The 27568-nt window shown below is 41.4% G+C and overlaps 1 protein-coding gene across 8 annotated transcripts in view; it reads left to right on the top strand.

Moving 5' to 3' along the window:
- ETS1 (ETS proto-oncogene 1, transcription factor) overlaps positions 1-27568 on the top strand; it is a 130258-nt gene that overhangs the window by 45625 nt on the left and 57065 nt on the right. For 3 of the 8 annotated variants that reach the window (XM_035265057.3, XM_002754575.6, XM_035265055.3), the window contains exon 1: positions 21080-21478. The exons of the other annotated variants lie outside the window; for them this stretch is intronic. In XM_035265057.3, coding sequence (XP_035120948.1) covers positions 21397-21478 — 82 coding nt within the window. In that variant the 5' untranslated portion in view covers positions 21080-21396. Of the gene's footprint in view, positions 1-21079; positions 21479-27568 lie in introns of those variants that run through there. 8 annotated transcript variants of the gene reach the window in all.

Here is a 27568-nt window from a genome sequence, read left to right as displayed (position 1 = left end):
TATTATCCTTCTGGTTCTATCACATAAGATAACATTTTTGGAACCTTTTAAGGGAACTTGAAGGGAATGTTTTAGGAAATTATTCAGTGGGACAGAGCAGGCCAGATATGAAAGGAGAGCTGTTGAGTTTGAGAGTAACCTTTTAATTCTGCTGCAGTAAGAGAGCAAAAAGGAGGCATGAGCTGGGCATGCTTATGTGAAAACTCAGCCAGTAGATTTTTGGGGCTAAGGAGAGAAGGTCTGAAATGCACTTCTGCACTTCCCCCATTGTTACTGGTCACTTACTTTTTTCATTTTTCAAATTTCCCAATGTCTATGTCAGAATGGGCAGGTGGAGAGTGATCATTTTTCTCTGTGTTTAACAGAAGGGAAAGTTCTGTTGCCAAGGGTGGGGAGAGAATCTAAGCTGTTCTGGTAGCTTTGAAATGCACAATCTTTTCCTCTTCCGGGCTGTGAAATAGTACTTTTCTATGTGCATATATACCACATTCAGTTTATTTTGAAAAAGAGATCATTATAAAAAAATACTTCTTAAAAAATTTATAAATCAAAGAATAATAGAGAGGAAAGGCAGTTTGGTGTCATCACTTGTGGGTTAATACTTGGAGGTGTCTTCCATGGATACTTTTTGTGACTAGTGTTCACCTGGGTCACACACAGATACCTCAGACTAAAAACTGAGCTCACTGCTTTCTTCCTGACTCTGTAACCTGTAACTCTGTAGCTAGTAAAGGGGTGGTTGGTGTCTTTATACTCCCTCTTGTTTTGACGAAGGTCACTATCAGTTACCAATCACCAGGCTAGAGAACTGGTAGTTATTGACTTCTTTGCCTCTGTTTTTTTTTTTTTTTTTAAATATCCTAACACTTGCTTGTGTTGGTTAAGGAAGGATCTTTTTGTTTGTATGTGGCAGAAACCTGACTCAAACTGTTTCAGTGTAATAAAGAATTTCCTGACTTAACAGATGGGAAGTCCAGTAGAAGAGTCAGCCTGGGCAATTCTAGGGAATCCAATAATCTTCTCAAGTCTCTCTTTTATCCTCCTCCTCCCTTTTTTTTTCTTCCTGCTCTTCCTCCTTCCTCTTCCCCTTTTCTTTTTCTCTTATTCTAGCTCACATCTGCTTTGGTGGAAGAAGAGAAGTCCATAGTCATAGACCTCATTAAAGAATGCGTTGTTCATAGTGCTTACATAAAAAATTCTTGGGCTGAGTGCTCATCCCTAAGGCAATGAATGAAATAATGGGGGTGGGGCACTCTAGTTTGCCATGTTGGACATATACCCACCTTTGTGAATAGGAGATGTAGGGGGTCCTGTGATCAGGAGTTCCACCAGAGTCATACTTTTAAAGAAGAGACAGTTTCCTAAAGGAAAGTGGGGGGTCCTGTACTGGAAAAAGAAAAGAAAGGCTAGAGAGAGAAAAGCAGCAGACAGCCACTATATTCTCATATTCCGTCACCAAGTCCCACAGACGTTATCTTCTACATAGCTCTTGTAAGGAGCCCATTTTCTCCATTATTATAATCAACACCTGTGTCCAGACCACAATTGTATTCCCATTGCACCTGTATTGTAGAGATCGTTGCACCATATTGCAATCATTGTTTTGTGTTCCATCTGAGACAATACACAGCTTGAGGGCAGGGGCTTCGTCCTTGCCATGTTTCTGGTACCTAGCAGAGTGCCTAAATTGTCACGAGCATTCAGTTAAGGTCTGTTGGAGAAGCAAACCAGGTTATTAAATTAATCTGTCAGGATCATTGTGGGTACTACCCAAGATTTTAAAAATTGGTTAAGAAGTAACAAAAAATTAAAACAAAACGCTTTGCAGTAATTTAGAATCCAAAGATCAGCTCAGAAGGCTTTCTGTGTTATGGTTCTTCTCTGTCTAAGGCAAAAGAACTTCACCATTTACTGCTGTATCCTCAATGCCTAGCCTAATATTTGCCACAGAATTGAGGATTTGATAAATATTTATATCCTGATTATCCAAACTTGGCCTAGCTAGTGGAGGGGTGGTTGGTGTCTTTGTCCTCAATTGGATCATGGGTAATTCCAAGTTACTGACTGGTTTAGGGTGTTAGTGACATTAGAGCATTTTTATTTTGTTCCTCATTAATCAACCGAAATTTATTAAGCCCTTGTTCTTCATGAGGTATTGGGGCTATAAAGTGAAGGGCCATTCTCGTCCTCAAGGAGCATCACGCAACTTAACTGCCGTGCGGACACAGATACAGCGAAGCTGGCAGAGTTGGTGAGCACCAGGGGACTGAGAATGTTGAGCAGGATGGTCCTGTTGAGACTAGGGGTATGGAGATAGCCTCCTGAAGCCTCCCAATCCTGTGAAACTGAGGGTGAGGAGGTGTGCCTTGAGGAGCACTCATTCATCCAAACTTAGTCGGCAGAATGAGGACAGAGCTCAATTTTGCAAGGGGTTGTTTTACTGGTGTTTGGAAGAGTGGCCACTCCGGCTCTGCTTTATGTATCCTCCAGCATTGTTATTCTTTCTTCTCTCCCTGTGTTGATTTTCACCTCCCTCACCCTGGTCTGGCCTCTCCGTGGCCTTCCTGCTGCTTTCAGAGATGAGCTTAGACTCCACATGGGCCTCCAGACCTGAATGAAATATCCCATTCCTGGGGCTGCTGCTCCCTCACTTCATTAGCGCTCCTTGCTGTTTATAAAGCCAGGAGATAATATTTTTAAATTCCATTTGGAGTTTCCCGGGCAGCCTCTCTCTAAGCCACTTAGGAAGTTTAGAAAAGAAGGTCATGGAAATGTTAGCTGTTTTTCCACTGAACTTTGGTGAAGCAACTGGTCTTAAGATGATATTCATAGACCAAACTGGGCAGTCTTTCCTGGATGATAGGAAATTCTCCCTCTTTTATTTGTCTTGCCTTCACCTCTAGAAAACCAAAGGTTTTTTTAAAAAATTTATTCAGGTGAGATTTACTGAGACATGATTCACATACTATATACTTCACCTATTTAAAGTATACAATTTAAGTTCTTTTCAGTGTATTTATAGTATTGTGCAACTGTTATCATAGTTCAATTTTAGAACATTTTTATTTTTTTTCTTTTGATATGGAGTTTCGCTCCTGTTGCCCATGCTGGAGTACAGTGGCACTATCTCAGCTCACTGCAACCTCCGCCTCCTGGGTTCAAGTGATTCTCCAGCCTCAGCCTCCTGAAAAAGCTGGGATAACAGGTGCCCGCCACCAGACCTGGATAATTTTTTGTGTTTTTAGTAGATATGGGGTTTCACCAAGTTGATCAGGCTGGTCTTGAACTTCTGACCTCAGATGATCTACCCACTTCAGTCTCCCAAAGTGCTGGGATTACAGGTGTGAGTCACCATGCCTGGCAACATTTTTATTCTAAACAGAAATCCCATATCCATTAGCAGTCAGTCTTCATTCTTTCACATTCCTCCTGCCTCCATACCTCAACAGCTGGTCTAATTTCTATCTTTATAAGTTTGCCCATTCTAGAATTCTCATGTAAGTAGAGTTATACAATATGTGACCTTTTGTGACTGGCTTCTCTCACTAAGCATAATGTTTTCAAGGTTCATTTTTTTTTATCACCAAGATAATATTCCATTATATGGCCATGGTACATTTTACTTATCCATAATTTGATGGCCATTTGGGTGCTTTTCATTTTGTAATAGCTGCTATGAATGTTAATGTACAAGTTTTTTTGCGTGAACATGTTTTCATTTCTCCAGGGGTAGAGTTTCTGGGTCATATGGTAACTCTATTTGTGGAACTGCCAAACTGATTTTGAAAGTGGCTGTTTCATTTTACATACCTACTAGCAATGTAAGAGGGTTCCAATTTCTCCAATACCCTCATAGCGAATGAGCAGTAGTATTTCATTGTTTTGAGTTGTATTTCTTTAATCTCTTTAAATGACCTTGACCTTTTTTCATGTGTTTACCAGCCATTTGTGTATCTTCTTTGGAGAAATGTCTATTAAAATCCTTGGCCCATTTTTAAATTGGGTCTTCTTTTTATTGTTGAGTTGTAAGAGTTCTTTATATAGTCTGAATACAAGTCCCTTATCAGACATATAATTTACAAATATTTTCTCCCATAAAGTGGGTTGTCTTTTTACTTTCTGGATGTTTAGAGTTTTCAGCACCATAGTTTTTAGTTTTAATATAGCCCAATTTACATATTTTTTCTTTTGTTTCTAATGCTTTTAGCATTGTACTTAAGAAATTATTGCCCAACACAAGGTTATAAAGATTTAATCCTTTTTTCTTTTTCTTTTTTCTTTCTTTCTTTCTTTCTTTCTTTTATTTTTTGAGACAGAGTTTTGCTCATGTCTCCCAGGCTGGAGTGCAGTGGCATGTTCTCGGCTCACTGCAACCTCCACCTTCCGGGTTCCAGTGATTCTCCTGCCTCAGCTTCCCAAGTAGCTGGGACTACAGCTCTGTGCCACCACACCCAGCTAATTTTTTATTTTTAGTAGAGACAGGGTCTCACCACATTGGCCAGGATGCTCTCAATCTCTTGACTTTGTAATCCACCCACCTCTGCCTCCCCAAATCCAGTTTTCCTATATGAGTTTTATAGCTTTAGCTCTTACATTTATGTCTCTGATCCACTTAGAGTCAACTTTTATGTTCAGGGATCTAATTTCTTCCTTTTCCATATGTGTATCTGGTTGTCCCCTATTATTTGTTAAAAGAGTATTCTTTCCCCGTTGTTTGTTCACCGTTGTGGATAGAGATTTTTAAATACATATGCCACCTACATCTATAAACTACCTTTTTAATCTATGGCAAAATCATTATTTGTATTAAGTGGTTCCTCAGTGCTGCTCACTACGATGCCTGAATATTTTGAGGATACCTAAGTTCAAATCTGGTTTGGGGTGTGTAGGTATTGTGTGTATGTGTCTGTTTTGACCTGAATAAATTTTTTTTTTTGCACTTTGGCCAGACACTGCCATTCATTTTCCATATATTACTCTGTTTAAATCTTACCAAAGATCCTGTGAATTATTAACTCCATTTTACAGACAAGTAAATTTTACAGGCAGTGAGTTTTATATGGTTGAAGTAACTTGCCAAAAGTTACACTCTTTGTGAGTGACAGACCCCAAATTCCTGACTCTGTAGCCTAGTATGAAACACTGTACTGGGCCTTGGACATGTTATGTGAAGTAATAGTAACCAGGAAAAGGCAACATAAAGCAGCCACTATGTGCGCAATTTGTGAAGAATGCAAATCTGAAAATCTAGTTATGCTAAATGGCTGTCAATTTCCTCATCTCTAAATAGGAAGGTTAACGCCCCCCTTGCCTCCTGAATTACAATCAAAGTATTTAATTATTTTAATTTTTTTATTTTTTTTGAGACGGAGTTTTGTTCTTATTACCCAGGCTGGCGCGATCTCGGCTCACCGCAACCTCCGCCTCCTGGGTTCAGGCAATTCTCCTGCCTCAGCCTCCTGAGTAGCTGGGATTACAGGCACGCGCCACTATGCCCAGCTAATTTTTTGTATTTTTTTTTTTTTTTTAGTAGAGACGGGGTTTCACCTTGTTGACCAGGATGGTCTCGATCTCTTGACCTTGTGATCCACCCGCCTTTGCCTCCTAAAGTGCTGGGATTACAGGCTTGAGCCACCGCGCCCGGCCCCAAAGTATTTAATTGTTAAGTTACATCTGTGCATTTGAACTCTAAGAAGGAAAATAGAAGTCAGCAGACTTTTCTAGGATAATTTCATCATACTTTTATAAGTCATTTGTTTAGATCTCATTTAATGCAAGTGTTTCTGCTCGACATTATTTTTTCTTTTTTCTTTTCTTATATTTTCTTTGATAAGTTTCAAAGAAAGTCACTAACAGTTGTCTGTCAAAAATCCCAAATCTACTGAATTTACCATATACAAGACTTTTAAGGAAATGAATATATTCAGTTTGAGGGAATAAACACTGTGAATCCAAGGAAAGTGGAAATACCTCTTATATGGAAGGTGTCAATACATATTATTCCTGAAGTCATCTAAGTTCTCTTCCTCATCTCGTTGCTTCTTTTCTCTTCTTGTAGGTGCTTATTTGGCCTTCGGTGAAGAATTTGGGATATATGGCTTTAAAACAATGGAACATTTCCCAGAATGTATTGTTTTTGTGTTTGTAATGCTGTGTCCTATTTGTCCTGAAGTCTCTATTGGAACACATTATTATAGAATTCCAACATATACTTATAAGTGGTAAAAAGCAAAAGCACAAGAAATATGTGTTCTGTGACCAGCCGCTCTTATTTAGGTTTCCCAATGTTTTCCTGCTGCAGCTGCTAGGAAGATGTGTACCCGATTTTGAGTGTTTTGGGTGCAGGAGTTGATTTCATGTCAGTTTCCCTTGCTCCTTAGTTCCCATGGGAAGGGAGCTGAGTCTTTGCTTTCCTTTCCCCTAACCCCCAACTGTGATTTAATTCCTCCTCCAGTTCATCCTTGAACTCAAGCAGATGCATCACTTGGGATCCTACTATATCCACTTTCCAATGACAGCTTTGCTTATTCCCATTCCGAGTAGAGATAAGTAGGAATTAGTGCATTAATAGTCTCTTTATTCACCACCCCATGCTTTCACTCCCTCTCCCCCTACACACTCTGTGTTAGTGGGAAAATAATGACTCTGGTAAATTATGGTACCTAAGTGATAAAAGGTCTAATTAAAAAAAAAATGACGACAAAGGACTTGGCAGGAGAAAACCACATTTTAAGGTCTTTGAGTGGTAGGAGAGAGTGATTTTGGACATATGAATGGTTTGATAGAGTTGAGCTAATATACATCTTCAGTATTTTGCACAGCTTACTTGGATCAAAGCTGTGTAAAACACTGGAGAGAATCTCTGTACCCTGGACAGATACTGCATACAGTGAGGCTGGGATGCTTTCCCACCTCTTAGGCATTTCTCAGAGGTGATGTGAGTTGATGTTATTTTGTGATCTTCCATGCTAGATAAGGTAGAGCATCCCTGCTATTTTAATAAAAGGAAACAGGTGATATGTATTCATATTTACTTCTGAGGTTTGACACATAAAAAATGTAAAATGATCCAAACTCTAAGAAGATAGTGTGAAATAAGTGTCTCTTAATTGCTCTTCCATAGGATCTGATTTGCAGAATTACATGGCCAGCTTAACCCGAAGTCATTGCTTAAATAACCTGCTAACTGGAATGTATTGACATGAACTGTCAACATGGCTGCTCCTTTCAATCAATTCCCAGCTCTTCCTCCTCCTAATGATAGGTTTCTTATGTGTCTTGATTTGTCTATGTTATGCCTCTTAACATTACTCACAATCTCAATTGGATCTGAAAACAGCTATTTCTAGCCCACAGAATGTATGCTATTCTCTAAAATCTTAACATCTCCACCATCTGTTTATCCAATGTATTGAATTCTTGCATCCGGTATCTCATGATAATGTTCATTTACGATACATATTTCTTTTTTCCTCTTCTTACTCTTTGAATAAAGTACATTGATTATATGCATCTCATATTTTTATTTGATTAATACTATGACGTTCACACTTTTATTCATCTCAAACCATTCTTCTCTTTCAACCATGTTTTCCATTGATCTTTTTTGAAAGAATTTATTTCTGCCTTATAGCTTACTTGGTCTGTCCTTGACAAATTAACAGGTGTAAGTTTTACACAATCAGTTCTCAATGGCTGCTTTGTATACATGCCAAGCTGTATCTGGAGGAGACAAATCTATATAAAAATGCAGTTCGCTTTGTCTTTACTTTTATCCTATTTTTTACGTATTTAGAGGCCTTAGATTACTCTTCTTTAAGGCAACATCTGTGAATGGAGGCACACTGTGGTAAGGGAGAGTAATGAAGAACTTACTGCCAGCCAGAGTCTATTTTTACAGCTTTTAATCCATTATGATCATTATAAAGTGAGCATTCCACTTTAGTAAGTAGGAACTTTGTCAGAACAAAGTGACTGCCAAATGAATGACAGTGTTTGCTGGCTTCATCTCAGGTTGGAGGTTACGAACTCTTACTGATATGATTACTTATTAACTGCATAATCATGGAATCTTCCTTTGTTGATTTGTGTTTTAATTTCCTTTTCTATCTGGAAGGTGCCCATGAATATTAGAAAGACACAACTTTTCAAAAGTTGAGATTGTGGTGGTAAAATAACAAGGCTTGCCCTAAATGTCATCATGCATAGAGATGAAGATAGACAAGATTCATTAGACAGTGAGTGATTTTTGCCAGTAGACTTGATGTGTCAATGGATGGGATGGGACCCATTCAGTGACTTTGGTTGTTTTTAAATGTTTGGGATTTGGAAGAACTCAAAATCTGTTTTGCCAAGTCTTTTAATTTTTCTTGTTTTTCTATTAAAAACCCTAGAAGAAAATCTAGGCAATATCATTTATGCACGGGCAAAGATTTCATGACAAAACATCAAAAGAAATTCAACAAAGGCAGAAATTGACAAATGGGATCTAATTAAACGAAAGAGCTTCTGCACAGCAAAAGAAACTAGCATCAGAATGAACAGACAACCTGCAGAATGGGAGAAAATTTTTGCACTCTATCCATTTGAAAAAGGTCTAATATCCAGAATCTACAAGGAACTTAAATGAATTTACAAGAAAAAAGCAAACAACCCCATTAAAAAGTGGGTAAAGAACATGAACAGATACTTCTCAAAAGAAGATATTTATGTGGCCAACAAACATATGATATAAAGCTCAACATCACTGATCATTAGAGAAATGCCAATCAAAACCACAATGAGATACCATCTCATGCCAGTCAGAATGGTAATTATTAAAAAGTCAAGAAACAACACATGCTGGCAAGGATGTGGAGAAATAGGAAAACTTACACTGTTGGTGGTAATGTAAATTAGTTCAACATTGTGGAAGACAATGTGGCAATTCCTCAAAGATCAAGAACCAGAAATACCATTTGACCCAGCAATCCCATTATTAGGTATATACCCAAAGGAATATAAATCATACTATTATAAAGATACATGCATGTGTATGTTCATTACAGCACTATTCACAATAGCTAAGACATGGAATCAACCCAAATGTCCATCAATCACAGACTGGATAAAAAAATGTGGTACACATACACGACGGAATACTGCGCAGCCATAAAAAGGAAAAAGATCATGTCCTTTGCAGGGACATAGATGGAGCGGGAAGTCATTATCCTCAGCAAACTAACACAGTAACAGAAAACCAAACACTGCCTGTTCTCACTTATAGGTGGGAGCTGAGCAATGAGAACACATGGATGCAGGGAGGAGAGCAACACACACTGAGGCCTGTTGGAGGGGAAGGGGAAGGGAGAACATCAGTATAAATAGCCAATATAGGCCTGTTGGAGGGGAAGGGGAAGGGAGAACATCAGTATAAATAGCCAATATATGCAGGGACTAATACCTAGATGATGGGCTGATAGGTGCAGCAAACCACTCATGGCACATATTTACCTGTGTAACAAACCTGCATGTCTTGCACATGTATCCGGACCTTAAAATAAAATAAAGTAAAATAAAAAAATTTTTAAAAAGGGAAAGATTTTCTTGTTTTCACTGCTAATTTTAAGGTCTATGAGGATTTCATGGAAAACTTAAATTGTATATGGGATTTCTTTACAGTCTAGTAATCTGTTCATCTGTAAGGGACATCCAAGAAGATTGGTGAGTCTTCCTAAAAACATTTGGAAGAAAAAGTTTGTATGTTCTAAAGATTAAATGAGCTAGAAACCTCAAAGACTAGTTTGTAAAGTTAAGCTCTAGAACTATTAAGCAGAATTAGAAAATAGCTGACCTGGTCTCCTTCCATTTTTATTATTTAAAAAATTGTAAGTAAAAAGTGCATGTGTAAACATGTGCGCGTGTGTATGAGATCTGACAATTTCAAACAAAGATAACCATGTCATAAAATAATCATCCCCTTTACTAAGCACAAAGACCATCTGTAGTGGAGCTGGAAGTAGGCCTGAATGTACCATGTTAGATCCCATTAGGTATAAAGTGGTTGTTTTATTCATTCATTCATTCCTTATTTCATTTACTCAGTGATTCAGTTGTCTATTCTTCTAGCACTTATTAAGCATTCACTAAGTCCTTGTGTTTAAAGCTGGAAATTTATATTTGAGTAGAATATGGTTCCTGTTCTTGAGGGCCTCAGATTATTTTTGGCAATGTAAGCGCCCCATTGGAAACCTGTGTGTGCTGCTGAGTGCATAGAGGAGGAAGTGCCTGATTTTATCTAGCAAGGTCCTGGAAACCATGGGGGAGGCGATTTGCTGCTGAGTCTTGACAGAGGTGCTGGGCAGATAGACCAGGGCTTTCCAGAAAGGAAAAAGCCTGTGAAAGTGCACAAAAGAGTGAAGAACTAGAGTGTGTTCATGGTATTGCCACAGTCCAGATTATTAGACACCAGGGGTCCTGTGTGGGGGAGAAGGTGACATGTGGTCAAAAGGTGAAGAGGACCAATTTTGGCCTTTTGGACTGTGCTTGGATTTTGTCTGCTTGGCAGTAGGGGGGGTCTCTAAGGGAGTTTACCCTGAGGGATGGTTTTCTGCATCCAGTTTTTAGAAATGTGGTAGAAATGGTCACTTTGGCTGCATCTTGCCCTGGCTCTCTGACTTTTGGGAAAGTCCTTGTATGAAGCTCTACTGCAATAGCAGCGGCAGCCCTTGTGTGCTGTGAGGTGGGGGATGCCGGCCAAAGATTTTACACTGTGACAAAAACTTTTGCCTTTCCAAATAATTTACTTTAAAAACAATATGAACTTTCTCCATTCCTTTAAGATGAAGGTGACTAGATTCTGGGCTTTGGATAGATATGGAGGATGAACAAACTCGCCAACATTGATAAGGATGGCTTTCAAAGGCGATGGCTGGTTGGTGATGGGCGTGGGGCTTAGGAGAAGTGGAACATTGGCATGTCTATCACTAGGCTCTTTGCAGAGGTTTCTGACAGAGGAAAGCTAATCAGGAGACCTGCATGGGAAGAGAGGCGTGTTATTTAATTAGCTTTACAATGGGCTGACTTGAAGGCACGTGGTGGTTTTAATAGAGGGAGATAGATGTCCTTTTTTGCAGGGCTAATTGTTGGGAAAAAGCAGGGTCTTTGTTCAGGCCCAGCATGAGGGCTGTGATCTCTTGGAGCCTAGGGCTGCCACTGCTAATAATTTTAGACAGAGCTATTCAAGGCTGCTCTGTAGAGAAAAGAAGAACAAGAACAGCATTGTGTATGCAGGATCACTGCCCAAACCTCCCCAAAGTCACTGGGGAAAAAAAAAAGAGAGCAAGAGGCCTCAGCCATGTGCATTTTGGAGTATGTCCTCATCATTTACTTGCTATGGTTGTTGGAAAGGGCAAAGTGACACTTCCATCAACTTGGAGCTGAGGTGGGGTGACTTAACTAAACACCCCCAGAAAACCAATTAAGTCTGCTTTCCCAATGAATGATATAGCATTCATCTTGCCAAAATGGAGCGGGCAACTAGTGAGAAGATTCAGAGTGTTCTCTGCTGCCAGCCTTGATGGCTAGGCGCCAGGCAACGGTAGTGCCAGAATGCAAATTACATAGCTGATGCCCCTAAAAAGCAAATGCTGTGTTTTTAGAGGGCAGTACTAAGAGCATTGATGGTCTGACTGGTGGCCCAAGGTGCAAGATGGACACTTTTCCCTAAGGTTCTTCTGGGCAACTGGTCAGCATTGGTAGTTAACACCAGGGAGTGGAACAGTTTGTTTGAATTTCAGATGGCAAGTCCAAGCTTGGAGGGAGAGGTTCAGAATTCTGTAGCTAAGATGTATGTGTATAGCATAATTAGAGATAGATAGAGGTTTAGGTTTAGAGCATGAGTTAAACTGTTCATGCCACCGCACTCCAGCCTGGGTGACCCAGTGAGACCCTGTGTCAAAAAACAAACAAACATAAAAAACCAAAACAACAAGGACAACAAAAACTGTTGGCTGGCAGAAAAAGAGACAGCCAAGGTAAATGTAAGATGCAATAACACAGCCAAAGACTTCTGTGAAGTGAGTGCAATCATGTGCTGCCTAATGGGTGCCAGTTTCGGAAGTACCTCAAGCAGAAGGCTATGGGGGCATATTGAATGGATGTGGGATTCCTCCCAGATTGACAGTTAAATGTTGAGGTCAGTTGTTTAAGAAGGTCTTATTTTGTTCAGGTCGTAAAAATCATTGGCTATCAAATGTGCAACCCAGAGAGTGGAGTATCCAATTCTGGAAGGAATTCAAGAGGGTACACATTCTCCTTGCTGCTAATTTGTAATGTAGCTGTGAGTATATGATCAGAACTTTTATAATTGTATCTCACATCTATATAGTAGGAATTAATTCCCTTTCATCCAAGAGGGATGGTGTCAAGGATTTGCATGATTTGCATACCCAGAACTAAAATTATCTTTGTCACTATATCATGATTTTAACAGCACACACCAAGAGAGGACACTGTGTCCTAATTTCTTCACAAGAATACTATATACTACAGTTAGGATGAATGAATTTTATGCTCACTAAATCCGAAGTCACAATTCTGATTTTTAAAATTAATAATAGCAGTGAAGAGTTACTGAGTCCTGATTCTGCATCACTCACTGTGCAAAGCACTTGGTACTCACTCATCTCATCTCAGTTCTACTCTGTGAGCTGGGCACTTTCCTTATCTCCATTCTGTAGATGAAGAAACTGAGGCTGTCTGAGGTCAAAGATTGACATCGGGAGAGCAGCCAAGCTAAAATTCAAACTCTCGTCTAGACTGCCAAGCTTGTTCTCTTAACCCACTCTACTATGCTGTCTCCCTGGTTATTTTAGAGTTTAAATTTATTCTTTAGTGAGGGAACCAAAGCCTAGTAGTTTCTGCTTGGCAAGAAACTGCAGGTTTTTGTAGGGACTGTTTGGAAACAGGAACACTCATTTGGAATAGTCTTTTTGCCTCCACACCTCGGTTCAATTCAATTCAATTCAATTCAATTAGACAAATACCCTCTGTGGGAAAAAGCATTAGCTCACTGAAAGTGGATGGATATGTAGATGCTGAACCTTTCCTGGATCTAGAATTTTGTTGCCAGCCATCTGGTCTCTCTCAATGCTGTGGGATCCCCTGAAAGAAAAGTTTATAGTTTTCTCAATATTTAAAAATTCTCAACAATTATTTAGAATTTAAAATTCCTGGAAAGGGATTTCTCTTGGGAATCTGCCATGAGAGCACTGATTGCCCTTTGTTCTTTCCTCCTACAGTATGTTGCCAGCTCCCCACCCCGCTGCACCTCCTCCCACCGCTCCCGGATGGGTCCCTTGTGGTACTTCCCACCCAAGGCCTTTTTGTGATGAAGTCTTTAAAGATGGTTTCCCAATCTGGGGAGAACACATGTTTCTGATCATTCTGATGAAATACATTTCCATTACGAAGCAACTTCTATATGCTTTCTGCTTTCTTCATTCTGCACATTACCTGTCATTACCTATCACTGCCAGCCCTGGACTCTTGAAAGGGTTTCACAGGCCTGTCTGATTAAATGGCGTCCTCTTGCACGTCACGCATGCCCATTTTGCTTCTCTTCTTTTCACCAACTCAACGGAAGAAAGATTTTTATTGTATGGGAGCCAATCCAGATAGATGAGATGTGAGCTGGGTCTGTTCCACCTCATGAGTCACGGGCAGGACCATCCACTACATTCTGACTCCTTCACAGGGCTAATGCAAGATGTGGAGTGAGCACAGCTGGCTTCCTGTAGATTCAAGAAGACTTCATTTCTTTTTGGCCCTTAAGAGCTGAGAATCAAATGTGAACTGTAATGCTGGAGAAATTGACATGTCCCTTTTTGAGTTTCTTATTCAAATCTATCAACTACATCATTGGCATGCTTGATGCTCAGTAGATTCTAAGGGACACTCTAAAGTGGTTTTAATGAGTTTATGCTCCTACATATTTATGAAACTCAGATTCTATGCACCCTTTTCAGGAGAGTACACGCCAAAAAAGAGATTTGATCCTCTCTGTCCTTTTCATTCCCATCTTCACTCTCAGCCCATCCCCATCTCCCCCAATTTCTGCTTCCAACCCATCCCTTTCCTCACTATACACTCAGCTGTAGAGACAGAACACACATTTCAGAACAAAGTGCTTCTGGAGTCTTGACAGATTGAAGTCGAGAAGGCGAAAGGGATTTGTAATAAGCACTAGGCTCCCCATAAAGCATGTAACAGTCTATTGTTTCTTATAAAGATGGAAGAAATTGAGTTCATTTCATGTATTTTCCTTATCTTACTAATAATGTATACAGCAGTTGCACATTTACCTTTGTGGTAGCCAGTGAAATAAAAGACTCAACCCAAAGTTCAGAAATTCCTGAAGACTGCTCCCATCTGAGAATATGAACAGCATGATATATCAGACGTCCAGGCCGAGGATCAAACAACTGATCTGCTTTGTGATGAGCCAAATGTCATTTTTTATGTGTCTATACTTAGATAAAAAATAAAACGAATATTGTGATCTTAGAAATATTCTCCTTTAAGGGGATGGGGGAATGGGAGGAACAGAATAAAACTTCATGAAGACCCTTTTGGTTAGAAATGAGTCAATTGGTTGGCTCTTTAGTCTTAAATTTTGGGTGACTTTGAGTCTCGCTTTAGACCAAACTAAGCAAAACAACTGGTATCTGAACTTTGTTTTTCTGTAAAAATGTTACAGAATGTTAGGAAGTTAACTGTTCATTAATTAAATAATCAATGTAATTTATGGAGCTCTTACTACCTTGAGCTAAACATCATGTGGTGTGATAATGACTGAAACTTAGTTGTTGCCTTTAAAGAGTGTAGGAGACTGCATATTCAAATGTGTACTAGGAGTGTGCTCTTGTGCTGAGCAGAAAACTGGCAACTTCCAGGGGTGGGGTGACAGCTTCTGTGAGGGAGATTCTTTGCGTACTGTGAATGTCCATGTGGGGAAGAGATTGAGAAATACCCTCTATATTCTGCCTAGATTTTCAGCTTGACCTTCCCTTGCATCTTCTGTGACCTCCTGAGACCCTTTCACCTCCATTGTATCCTGGGTCCTTTGCAGCTCTTCCAGCATGAGGACCTCCCATTGATCTGTTTTTTGTAGTTCCATGACTACTGGCCATGCAAAACAATTAGCTGAAGCACAGAATACTTTACTAGGTCTTAACTGCATTTTGAAATTTTGGGGACTGAAGTCCCAGAATGACAAGAACATAAAACCACTGTGACTCTACCTTCTTGTCTCCTCCCGTTTTCTGTCCCTGACTTACCCCTCCATTCTTCTCAGAGGACGTCCCTTCCACTACTTCTTCCTGTATCGTCTTCCCTTTTCCTCTCAGTGCTATTTCTCCTTTTGGTGCTCCACTCATCTCTGGTCCTTCATCTCTAAGGTGGTAAATGTTAGTCCTTTGGGGCAATTGATTTGGCTTTTTAAATGAAAGTAGTGGCGAGAGGGGAAAAGATTCCACAGTGAAATTATCTTGATGTAAGATTAAAACCACAACTGTGGAGACATCTGTTTTGAAGTTTGCTGTTGTCTTTATAACCCAAGAGAAAAGCAGACTAAGATCAGAAGTCCTTAGCCCTTCACCAGGATGAAACCACCTGCAGACAGTGGGTGAAATCCTATAGCCCTGGGATGCAGAGCTTCTAGGATACTGGCTGTCCCCTTCTGTCATATTATTAAAGGATGTTGGTTCTCTTGCCATCTGTGCTATTGCCATCATCCCTCTACCTCAAGAGTCCAATCCAGGACAACTTAAATTGGAATTCCAATTACATGATCCTCAAAGGCTCACAGAGTAGCCTGCTTTCTGCATTCCCAACAATCCCATACAATATGCTCAGCCTGCTTCAGGGAAGCACACAACACTGGGTGTGGATGAGACCTCAGAACCCTCTAACCTTGATTGGCAGCTCCTTGCCTCTTCCTGTCTGAGCCATGTTTGACTCGCTACAAGAGGAATACGTGATGTCTAAACTGCTGGATTTTAAAAAGCCTCTTGGTCTGTGGATTTGGCCAATCCATTCCACATTGTTGGGGCTGCAGATGCAGTTGAATGGTTCATAATTACAGTATAAAGAAACTGCAGACAGCAATAGAGCCAACCCAGACCCTTTCTCTCCTCACAGCCGATGCCAAGCTGTCTCCCACAAGGAACCATAGTGTGGTTATCCTGCAGTGTACTTGCCTAAAGACAATACATCCAGTGTAGATAATAATGTTGGATTTCTGGAAGTTGAGTCTGCTTATGTATCTGCTCCTATGTTCATTATAACCTGCCTTGGTTCTCAAGGGTGTCTGGTACTCCTCCTGCCAAAATGAAATGCAAAATAAATGTAAGGAGATGCCAGAAAGAGAACTGCTATTGGGGCATCTGGTTCTAGTACTGACACTGACATTTTTTAGGTTGTGTGGCCCTGGAAAGAATAATTTCCTCACTCAAACCCATTTCTCCTTTGGGAAATAGGAGTGCTGAACTTGGAGAACACTAATAAACTAGCATTGAGCTCTAACGTGACGAATCCAAGAGCTAAGGTTTTGTCTCTAAAGAAGTACCACAAATGTGATCTTCTTTCAGAATTTAAATGATCATTTTTCTGTGACTCAAAACAAATAGAAAGATGTAGTTCTCTTCAATCAGGTAATTCTGGATTCTCAAGTAAGGCTGATGCTGGGCAGGTTGCTGGTTTAAGAACTGAGGAAGGGGTATGAGGAGATTTTTAAATTAAATGTGGTGACAGTTGTTTTATCTCTCCCTGGAGATAGTTCAAGTAAATTGAGCATCCAAGGTATTCTGAAAAGGGATGGCTGTAGAGAGACATTTAACGTGATTTCTCACATATTCTCCTGTATACTAGATCTTACTAACAATAATCATATACTAATTCTCCCGTAGACGCTGTGCTAAAGGCTGTGCTTGCATTACCTCATTTAATCATTCAAATGGCCTTAAAAGGTGTGTGCTATTATTATCCCTAGTTGAAACATGGAGGAACCAAAGTTCAGGATTGTTTAAATGACTTACCTGTGGCAATTCGGCTGGTTAGTTGGTAGAGTAAGAATTTGAACCGGCATCTAATTCCAAAGCTCACACTACTATCCTCTTTGTTTTCTTATAGAGAGCTTTCCAGGGCTAACAGTTTCCCAAGTCCTCCCCTCTTCCTTCACCCTCCCTTCAGACTGCAGCCCCTCCTACCCTCATTGTTTATTGTGCCTTCTAAACAATAGCCAATGAGTCTGTGTTCCATTCTAGGGAGAGCTAGGGGTGATTTTATTCCCTGAAACTGAGATGAGGTTGTGACACAAAAAGGTTAAGTGGCTTTGGTGAGGTCACAGAGCCAGCCTGCAGTTAGCAACAGTACTATCTGAGTCCCCTGACTTGGGTTCCTTAACTGACCTCTTGGTATCCAAGTTTAATTATGAGAGTTATTTTAATTTTCCTTCCTATCTCTGATTTTCCATTTTATTGCTGCTTGATAATGTAGATATTGAAGTGCCAGGCATTTTTCTTCTCTAGTGTGCTTTTTAATGACTAAAATTATCACATAGGAACCCCTTGCCTATGTGGTAAGCTCTCAAAACCTGTTTCTGCGTATGACAGAGACTGTTGGCTTTTCTCAGACAAAAATGAGGCCACAAATGCAGCTCAGATAGGTTGTTGTTCATTGAGGGCTTTTTTTTTTCCTCTCTCTAAATCTTACATTTATACCAGTAAATCAACATCTGTGAGTCATAAACTGGTTCTGGATCAGCCGTTAGTGGTCTGAATGTTTTTGTACCTACCTTCAGTAAAGCATGTTTTAGCTCAAAAGTCAGAGATTGTTTTGTTGAGTTCAAGACTCAGGAATAGACAGCATGCTAGCACTCTTCTGAAGAGGGCAAGTCTGTCTTCCATGATTGTTTAACATTATGTGTATATTTCTATTTCTTTTTTATTGAGGTTGGGGTGTATAAATAAAAAAGGGAGTTGAGGGAGGAGTATAAATAAAAAAGGAAGTATGCTTTTTACATACTCCATGTGCTTGAGGAATTCCTATATGAAAGTGACTATTTTCTTAATATTATTGTTTAGGTCCATTCTTCTGTTCCCCAACTCCTGCAGACTTTTCTTGGCCCATATTGACTTGATGTTCCTAGTGATCCAAGGCAATTCACTTGGTAGGATATAATTAGCTGAAGTCTAAGGAATGCTTAAAAACACAATTCTGTTTTCTCTCAAATGTAGGAGGAACAGACTGCTACAGTGCAAGCATAAGCAAAGAACTACTTCTTTGATTGATTTTTTTTCCTAAGTGCCTTAAAAACCAGATATAATATTGAAGCATCTTGCCCAAGTGGATGAAAGGCAAGGTTTGGCTGTTGTTGTTTTGCTGGTGGGGACACTGAGGTACACATGTAACTGAGTGGACATGAGTCCTGGGGATAGTGGTTCTGCTCTACTATGAAGGGAAAAGGGCAGATCTAGAGGCAGAGCCTCTGACATTTTTTACTTCATCTTCACAAGCCATAGCATATCACACTCACTTAACCATTGAATTAGGAAGCCCAGAGTGACCAGAAAGCTGATAGTTCATCATTCAACACATATATATTAAGCATCTATAATGTCTTATGCACGACATCATGTTTTAAGCATATGATAACATAGAAATGTCATTTAAAGTCCATATGAACATTTAGAAAAACCTACCTGTGTCCTAAAGAGAATGAATAAATATTTCATTTATCAACATTGATTAATCAAGCATGACCCTTGCAGGCCTGATTGGATTATTATATCTCAAATATGTAAAAAATTATTTTAACCTGACCTTATTAGTGCTCTTTATCCAAATCAAAGATTAGATGCACAACTTCTGATGGTATAAATATTCATAATTAATACTATCTGGATGTAACTTTCCTGGTAGCCTGTGGTGGTGCCCAGCTATCTCTCCAATCTTCTGCTTTATGTAACACCATTCCTTGATTTGAATGTTCACACATTTTGTTTCTGTGCTTCAGGACTGGGTGAGAAAAGGATGATTGACTATCTGCGTTGCCACTATTGAAGAATTAGAAAGAATAATTTTCCTCATTGCTAGAGTGGAAAGTGTTTATGGTTTAATCATGGTGGGCTTTTTTAGTATCTAATTTTGGTGGACGTTAGCAGCAGTGTTTAGGCTAGTCTGGGGAAAAAAGTTGAGGAGCAGACAGGGGAAGAGAGAAAGGAGATGCTCTGAGGAAGCTGAATTTGAAAATAGAGAACTCACACTTGGATTAAAAAAATGCCAAATTTTCTTAATATAACATCAACAAAACAAAATTTCCCAAAGCGACTCTAGATTTGTTCACTTCTTCTACTGATGAATTCATAGTGAGTAAGGCAGGATTGATTCAAGAACCTTTTCTTTGCGGTTCATTTGGACATGTAAATGTACAATTCATTCATCAGCTGTTTCCCTAGGCTTTTCCCAGGACCAGAAGTGTCTGTTCTTGTCATCTGGAGGCCAGCATTGTTTTCTCATACCTTTTGGAAACACAGCTGGATTGCAACAGTCTTTGTTCTTTCAAAAATTAGGACTATCACATACAAATATTTCCCTCTGGTCACTAAGGAGAGACTTAATCTGGAGTTTAGAGCAGGAGCCAGAGATTTTTCTGTTCGTGGCTTCCTCCCCTATTTGCTGTGGGAAACCTGCAAATTACTAAGGCTTCACGGACACAAAACTGGGTTTACATGAAGGTAAGAATGTGTGTTAAAACTTACCGGAAGCAGAGGTTACAGTTATAGTCAAGTGCTGGGAGTTCAAAAGTGCTTAGAAATCAGGACACATATTAAAAATAGCTCTCTCTGAGATTGCTCTGGAAGATTTATGTTTAATCTTTTTGTTGATCAAAGATGGAGCTCAATGCCTGCCTCTAGCTATTTATTTGTACTGGTTGATTTGTACTGGTTGATATATGTACTGGTTGATTTGTTAATTAGGACAAACTATCTCTATTTATTACAACCAATGTATTAGTGGCAAACCATGAATTATTCGGGTTCATTTTCTCAAGTGTTGGGAGTTCCCAAATTGAACAGAAACTATGCATTGTGATTCTGTCATGGCTGCCAATGAGGTACTCCAGAAATTTAAAACCACAGAGCCTCTGCATCACTTTTTTGGTGGCGCGGTCGTGGGAGGGTTGTTGGTTTTATCTAACAGAGGAGGGTCTGTGAAAGGAGAGACAAAGCTTTGGCCAATGGTGACATAATTAGAGGAACAGAATAATGAGAAATAAATTATAACGTCTTCTTCCATCCAACCACTGCTGGAGGTAAACTGGAAGCTTATGGAAGCCCACGGCTGGGTTCTAGTTTGGGGTCCCGTTCTGGACTCTCCTGCCAACGCAGGAGCATTACAAGGGTGGGCTCTGAAAAACGGAAGCCTTCCCCAGAAACACACGCCCTGACTCAAGATCCGGCTGGAGTCCGATATTCCTAAAGCTCTTTGAGGACACGGGCTCACGAATCCCCTGCGCCTGCCCGCACGCTCGCCTTCATCCACATGCCTCACGTCCTGTGTGTCAGTCTTTGTGAATGAATGATGCACACGCACTTGGGAAAGTATGTTGCTACTGGGAGGGGCGGGAGCCGGTGACCAAGCCCTCAAGAATGCGTGGAGAATCAGACGGACTTTCCCGAAACGGTGGAGGCGGCCTGTGCGTCCAGCCTGCCCACCCGCTCCCGGCCCTTCCCGCCCCGGCCTGGGTGCCACGGCCCCGGGCTCCGCGCACTGCTTCTCGGCGGCCGCGGCAGGGTCCCGCGCTCGCCCGCCCTTCCTTTCGCTTTGGGCCACGGGCGACGATTGGCCGCGGTGCTCGGCCCCACCCCCGACTCCCCGCCCCTCCCGCCCCGACGCCCCGCCCCTCGCTCCCCACAGCGGACAACGTTGGGCCCGGGGAGCGCGGACCCAGCGGCCGAGACGCGGCGCCGCGAGAAACGCCCTAAAGAGGAGGGGAGAGCGCGGGAGGGCGAGAGGGAGGGAGAGCGGCCAGGAGAGCGAGAGCGAGAGCGAGCGAGGCAGCCGCCGGCGGAGAGGAGGGAGCGGGCGAGGGCCGGGCAGGAGGAGCGGGCGCGGCGCGGGCGAGGCTGGGACCCGAGCGCGCTCACTTCGCCGCAAAGTGCCAACTTCCCCTGGAGTGCCGGGCGCGCACCGTCCGGGCGCGGGGGGAAAGGAAGGCAGCGGGAATTTGAGATTTTAGGGAAGAGAGTCGGATTTCCCCCGTCCCCTTCCCCTTGTTACTAATCCCCATTAAAAAGAAAAACAACAGTAACTGCAAACTTGCTACCATCCCGTCCGACCCCCACTCCTGGCACCATGAAGGCGGCCGTCGATCTCAAGCCGACTCTCACCATCATCAAGACGGAAAAAGTCGATCTGGAGCTTTTCCCCTCCCCGGGTGAGTGGCGACGGCCGAGGCCCCCACCCAAGCTCTCGGCCAGAGGCCAGGGGTCCCCTGGACTTCTCCCTCCTTTCGCCGTTCTCTTCTGGGCGGTGCAGTTCTTCAGGAGCCAGGGATGCTGTTGGCATCTGGATTAGGAGGACGAGGACGAGGACGAGGAGGAGGAGGACTGTTGGTGGCCCGAGACCCTTGGTTTGGGGGGTGGTATTTATTTTCACAGCTGTGTTTTTGTGAGTGGTGGGGAAAAGCTTATAGAATTTCCAGTGCCCCATTCCTGCTTTTTAATTTTCTCAAATGAGCGAGAACCGTCTGGCCTTATTCCTTAATGTTAAGGGGAGATGGACGCTGCCTCAGAGGACACCATCCCCTGACTCCATGTCCCCCAGAACTGAGGCTGGGTGGAGGGCCCCAGGCAGTCTAATGGGCTGGCCTTCAAGCAGATTTTCAAATAACGTCTTGCCTCCCCAAGCGTCCATGTCACATGCCTTGCCCCTCTTTTCTGGGTTGAGGGTGAGGAGACCGGAGGAGAACTGAAATTATCCTCTTGACTTTGGGAAACATCTGACCCTATTCATGCAGGTTACTTACTTTACCTATGATTCTAATCTGCCATAAATTTTTCTTCTGGTACCAAAGGTCCATTGGAAGGAAAGCATCCAACACCCAAATGTGACTTTGTGTCTTTGGTTCATGGTGGTGTCCAACTCTTTCATTTGTATGCATTTGAAGAAGACAAGGATAGGAAGTTTTTTTGTTTATTTATTTATTTATTTTTTAATCTTTGACACACATATTGGTGCTAAGCAGTTTAAGGGAGTCTGGCCTTACAGAATTTTGGAACAAATGCAGTTTGAAAGGGAAAGATGCTTTCTTTTAGGATAAGGCACTGCCAGCTATCCTTAGAGATGAGTGATTTTGGAGGTGAAGCTATATAGAAATATATAGGGAGAAGGTAGTACATCCTGGAAAATAATTGCAGGAACAGGCTTCTCTGTTGTGTCTGATTATCAATAAGTTTAGTTGCTGCCCCCTGTGGTTAACACTTCTTTGCCTCTGCCATAATTTATTGCTTATTTTAACCCTTTCTTAATCTGCTTAAACTTTCAACACAACCAAGCTGATGTTTTGTCATTCTGAGGTCCTTCAGAAATATTAATAAAGACATGTAGGTCATGCCCCCTCCCCGGGGGCCCCCTGACATTCAGCTCCAGCACGGCTATGCACAGAAGGCTGAGATTATGTCACCTCGCAAGGATGATGGTGGTCAGAGCAATGCCCAGAGCGCAACTGGAGCGGTGGAGACATTGCAGGCACTTAGGCCTACGATTCAGAGATGATGTTTCTATGATGGTTGTTTTGGGGGTTCAAGGAAGCCAGAATGAGTTCTGTTTGTCACAGTTGATTCAAACCATATATAGAAGTGAAAGCATAGTTCCCAACAAAGATATAAACTCAATGAATAGGCCCTTTCCTTAAGAACGGCTTGTTTATATGTGTGTTATGGGTGTTTATGGGGGAAGAGACAGATTTGGTCATCTGGGAAATATCGTGTCGATATGCCAGTCCACATACCTACAGTACATCTTTCATCCTGGGAATGAAAAAGAGCCCCCAGCAACACATGTTTCAGATCACAGCGAACAGTTGGAGCAATTTTTTTCGGTAATTTAATATTAAATATTAGTAGAGACAGCATATATGGTGCTGTTATTTCAGTTATTGATTAAAAATAAACTCTGGGCAAGTAACTTTCTTTAGCTTTCTTAGCTGTAAAATGGGGACAGTAAGGCCTAACGCTACAGTCAGTGTCCACTATAATAAGTATATTTGCAATGGCTTTCTTTTTCAAGAAAGATTTCCAAGCCACTGGTCATCTTTTGTATATGACCTTCAATACAACAAAATTTCAACTGGCCAAAGAAATTGGGCAGTCTTCTGCCGTCCATTGTAAAGAGGTTTGATTTCTAGCACCATTGTTTATTATCTTGGGGAAAATAAGGACAGAAACTTGAAAAAATACATAGACTATAATCAACTATTTTTTTTTTCTGGACGTTTAGTTGCTTATATGTGAACATTATACCCATACCTCAGAGAGGAAAATAGAGTTACAGAAAAAGTAAATAATTGACATAAAAATAGGTAGCGAGCCAGTGGCTGAAGTATAATCAATTTCTGTTTCTAACTTCTCAATGTATATTGCTTTGAGTAATGTTGCAAGTTACCTTCCAAAAGCTCAGCAAAGAAACCTCAACTGAGACTTAACTTGCAGGTGCAAAGGAAGGATGGGAGAAACTGTTTCTGGGCAGGGCTGTCTGCTTTTGTTGGTGGAAGGATAAGACACTGGCTAACTGTGGATTTGCCTTGCCCATCCGACCATATAGGACATGTGTTTAAAGTTTAACTTCTTAAAGCTTAGCTTTTTATCCGCAGCTGTGACTTAAATATTTGTCAGAATGATTTCTTTGGGTTGTATAGTTTCTTATGCAAGGAGACAACTAGTGTGGGATCATATCTGGCTTAAATGATTAAACCAGAATTTCTTCCTCATCCCCCCCCCCGCCCAATTCATGAGTGCCAAACAGAGGCAGCAAGGAAGTGGGGTGTCCAAACAGGAGCCTCAAGACCTGGATTATTTGTCTTCCTGGCTAGGACCTGATCAAGAACCTTTATGCACTTTTAATCTATTTTGAGACTTCACAGGAGTTTGACAGCGTTAAGTACCAAATTAACATATACTCTGAAAATAACATTAGAATTGACTTTTCCTTGCAAGTGTAAGTGTAAGGTGGGATATGCTGTCTGATTGCAACAGTGTGATTGCAAGAATCTTAAATAGTTTAAAAACAAGCAACCATTGGGTTCACTCCTGGTTCTCTCCTGGTGGAGCCCGCTGCAAGGGGCTGGTTGCCAAAGCCAACACATTCCCAAGCCACTTAATTTTTCCTTTCCTTCACCACTCTGCTCTACCTTCTTGGTGAGGTGAGCTTATGCCTAGATAAGAGAAAGCGCTCTAATCCTGGATATTCCGTTTTATAAGAATAAAAGGATCTGCTTCTTACCCCATCCGCCCCCAGCAGAGGGTGTCCATCCTTCGGGAACATGCATTGTACTTAGAGATAGGAAGAAGCTTTGTCCTTGCTCAGCTTGGCCTGTCTTTGTTTCTTCATCAGCGTAGACAAGAAAGAAGGGCAGAGCTGCCCAGGCTATGAGATCACTCGCTCACTGTGCTCCCAGATCCCCGCCGACCATACTCCATTAGTCACTAAAGAGCCCCATGGTTCAGAGCAGTGACTCTGGAGCCAGCCTGTCTGGATTTGAATCTCAGCTCTGCCACTTAGTAGCTGTGTGACTTTGGACAAATGACTTAATCTCTCTGTGCCTCAGCTCCTGCATCTATAAAATGAGTGTAATCATTCTACTTCATAGCATGAATATGAGGATTCAATCTGTAAATATGTGCAAAATCTTAAAACAGTGCCTGATCCATTATAACTCTTGTTTAACAGTTAACTAGAAAACAAGTCAACAAAAAATGATCGTCACTAGTGTAGAATTTTCAGAGCCCTTGAAATGTTTGTTAGGAGATAAGGTGGTTGTATTATGTATCTCCTGATAACCTATTATTTGAGAGGGAAAGAAGAGTAAAGTTAAAGAGGACTTTTTCACCTGCTTAGCTGAGATCTCATGCCCATGAAGCTTCATTCTGTTCTCCAGGGAGCAAACAGTGAGAGGTAACTTTCAGTGTCTTGAAGTCCATCCCTCACAGTTAGAGGCACAGGGGTTTGCCAGTTACTTTGGGTGTTGCAGATTGTCATTGTTACCTCAGAGCAGGAAGGCTACCAAGTCTAGGGGCAACAGGAACATTTGCAGGTTTGATGGAAAAGTCAAGTTTTCAATTATGCAGGGCTGAGAAATGCATCATGTCCAGTTATTATAAAGCATCTCCTATATTATTTATTTATTTGGTTGGCAGAGCTTGCATTCCTGGCATTTTTGGTTGGTTTGTGTTGCTGTTTTTTTTTTTTTTGTCTGTGTAGCTTTTTTTTTTTTCTCTTAAAGAGGCCAGACCACCCTGTAGGAGCATTGCTTCCCTTTAGGAGACAAACCAGCCCGTGGTCAACCTCCCAGAGCCCAGCTCACTTTGGGCTCTGTCAAATCTCTGCAAAACTGAGAGCTGCTTAGTGTAGGTCAGGATTTTTCAGGAGAGTTTCCCTGTTTCAGAGTGCAGCAGATAACTCTACAATGGCTACAGTGACAGTATAATTACAGATGTCTCTCCGGTTTGTGTAATGAATAACCCATGGCTGTGGTGGCATTCCATGAGCTTGCATTGAAAGTAGCAGGTTCTTCTCATTCAAAAGTTGTTGGGATATTTCTCAAGCCCACATTGAGTCTGCATTGTGTGCTGGGCACAGTCAGCTGAAAGAGCACTTTTATGCTTCACCCTTACTCTGAGGTGTTGTGGAAGTATTATTTTCTCAATTTTTCAGATGAGGAAATTGAGATTCTGAGAGATGCCTACTTTGCTTAAGACCACACTGTAGAAATTTATAAACTGATGAGATGTTGTAGGCATTATGTACCTAAAATAAAAACACCATGTTATTTTCAAAAACTCTGGAAATTAGGACGCAGCAGATAAGAAGCAGTGGTGGTCGGTGCTCTGGGGGTTCAGGAGGTACAGTGGCTCCCTGCTATTTCGGCAAGACTCCCCTGAGCTGAATTAGGTGGCCTCATTGTTAGCCCAGTGCCTCCTATGGCTTGGAGAAAGGGTCCATCCTGTGGGCTGTCCCCAGGCCTGGCAGTCCAGATGTGTTGCTTTAGAAAGATGTTTAAAAGTTTCAGCAGTGCTTACCTCAGATTGAAAGAGAACCAGGGTTCTTGTTTTTCCATCATCTTCCAGGTGGCCTTGGCTCCCTCACAGGTGGGAAGGTGATTATGTTCACCTCCAAGGTCAGTCCTTCACTGAGCCTCCAGATTCTGCCCGTCTCATTTCTTTCACCACTGACATTGCTGTGTATTGAATCTCTCACAATCAGGATGATGAGACGTAGCTTGGCAAATGAGTTCATTTTCTTAAGGCAGTTAAAATTTAATTTTCCTGCCTGCAGAGAGGGCTTAGTTAGTTGCATTTGCTACCTAGGCCTCGAATAAATTTTGTTTTTTCCCCTAAAATTTAGTTTTTTTTAAAAAGTCCATTCCATGTATCAGGGCACATGGTCTGGAGTTGTCCTGGCACAAGGAAGGAAGGACAGTCCCAGGTGTCTACCTGTAGACCTGCGAGCTCTCCCAGCCCTTGGCTCACAGACAGGCACACTCCCCTGCCACTTGTCGAGGGTTAAGGCATTGGTTTCTTTATTACTGCATTATGGGGAAGATTTGCCCAAATAATTAGTGTAGGCCCACACTGTCACCGCAGAGGGAAATTTGTATATGAACAGCATAATCTCCATGTTTTTGTTTAGCTTCTCCTTAACGAAAACCTCAGCTCCATTTCCCTGCTTACAGGGAACCTCTGATAGCATTTGCCTGTATGTTTGCAGTGTTCTAGGTCTACTCTTCACTCACAGCTGTTAAGCTGTTCTTAACTCAGGGTTAGCAGTGTCAAGGCTATTCCCAGATCTATCATTTTTACTTGTCATGTTTCTGTAGCTACTTTATGCTTTTTTTTTTTCTGTTGGGTTGATGATATCTTTTTAAAACTTCAGTGGATGTTTTCCAAATTGCATAAACAGGCTATTTCTGCTTGGCTGCTTTTCCAGAGCCTTTGCCTATCTGCATCGCCTTTTCCTTCTCATCGTATAGTTTATAATCTCCATGCAGATACAGAAAGAAATAGGTCTGTAGGGTAGATTGTGGTAGGTCTGGTTTCATTGGCAGAGAGCCATGCTTACAAACACGCTCAAAATATTGCTATTCAAGCCATAAATATTATATTGATCATTTGGCCAACGCTGTCGTATTGCCCAGGTGCTTTCCAGTGTCTGCTGCTTGGGTGCAAGCCTGTCACTTGACACTTCAGATGTGGCTTATTACTGCCCCGTTCATTTTTCCCAATTGTTCTTTCTTGTAGCATTTAATACT

Source organism: Callithrix jacchus, chromosome 10, assembly GCF_049354715.1.
Source record: "Callithrix jacchus isolate 240 chromosome 10, calJac240_pri, whole genome shotgun sequence".
In the NCBI taxonomy this organism is placed as follows: Eukaryota; Metazoa; Chordata; class Mammalia; order Primates; family Cebidae; genus Callithrix; species Callithrix jacchus.
This window is presented reverse-complemented; position numbering and strand designations above follow the sequence as displayed.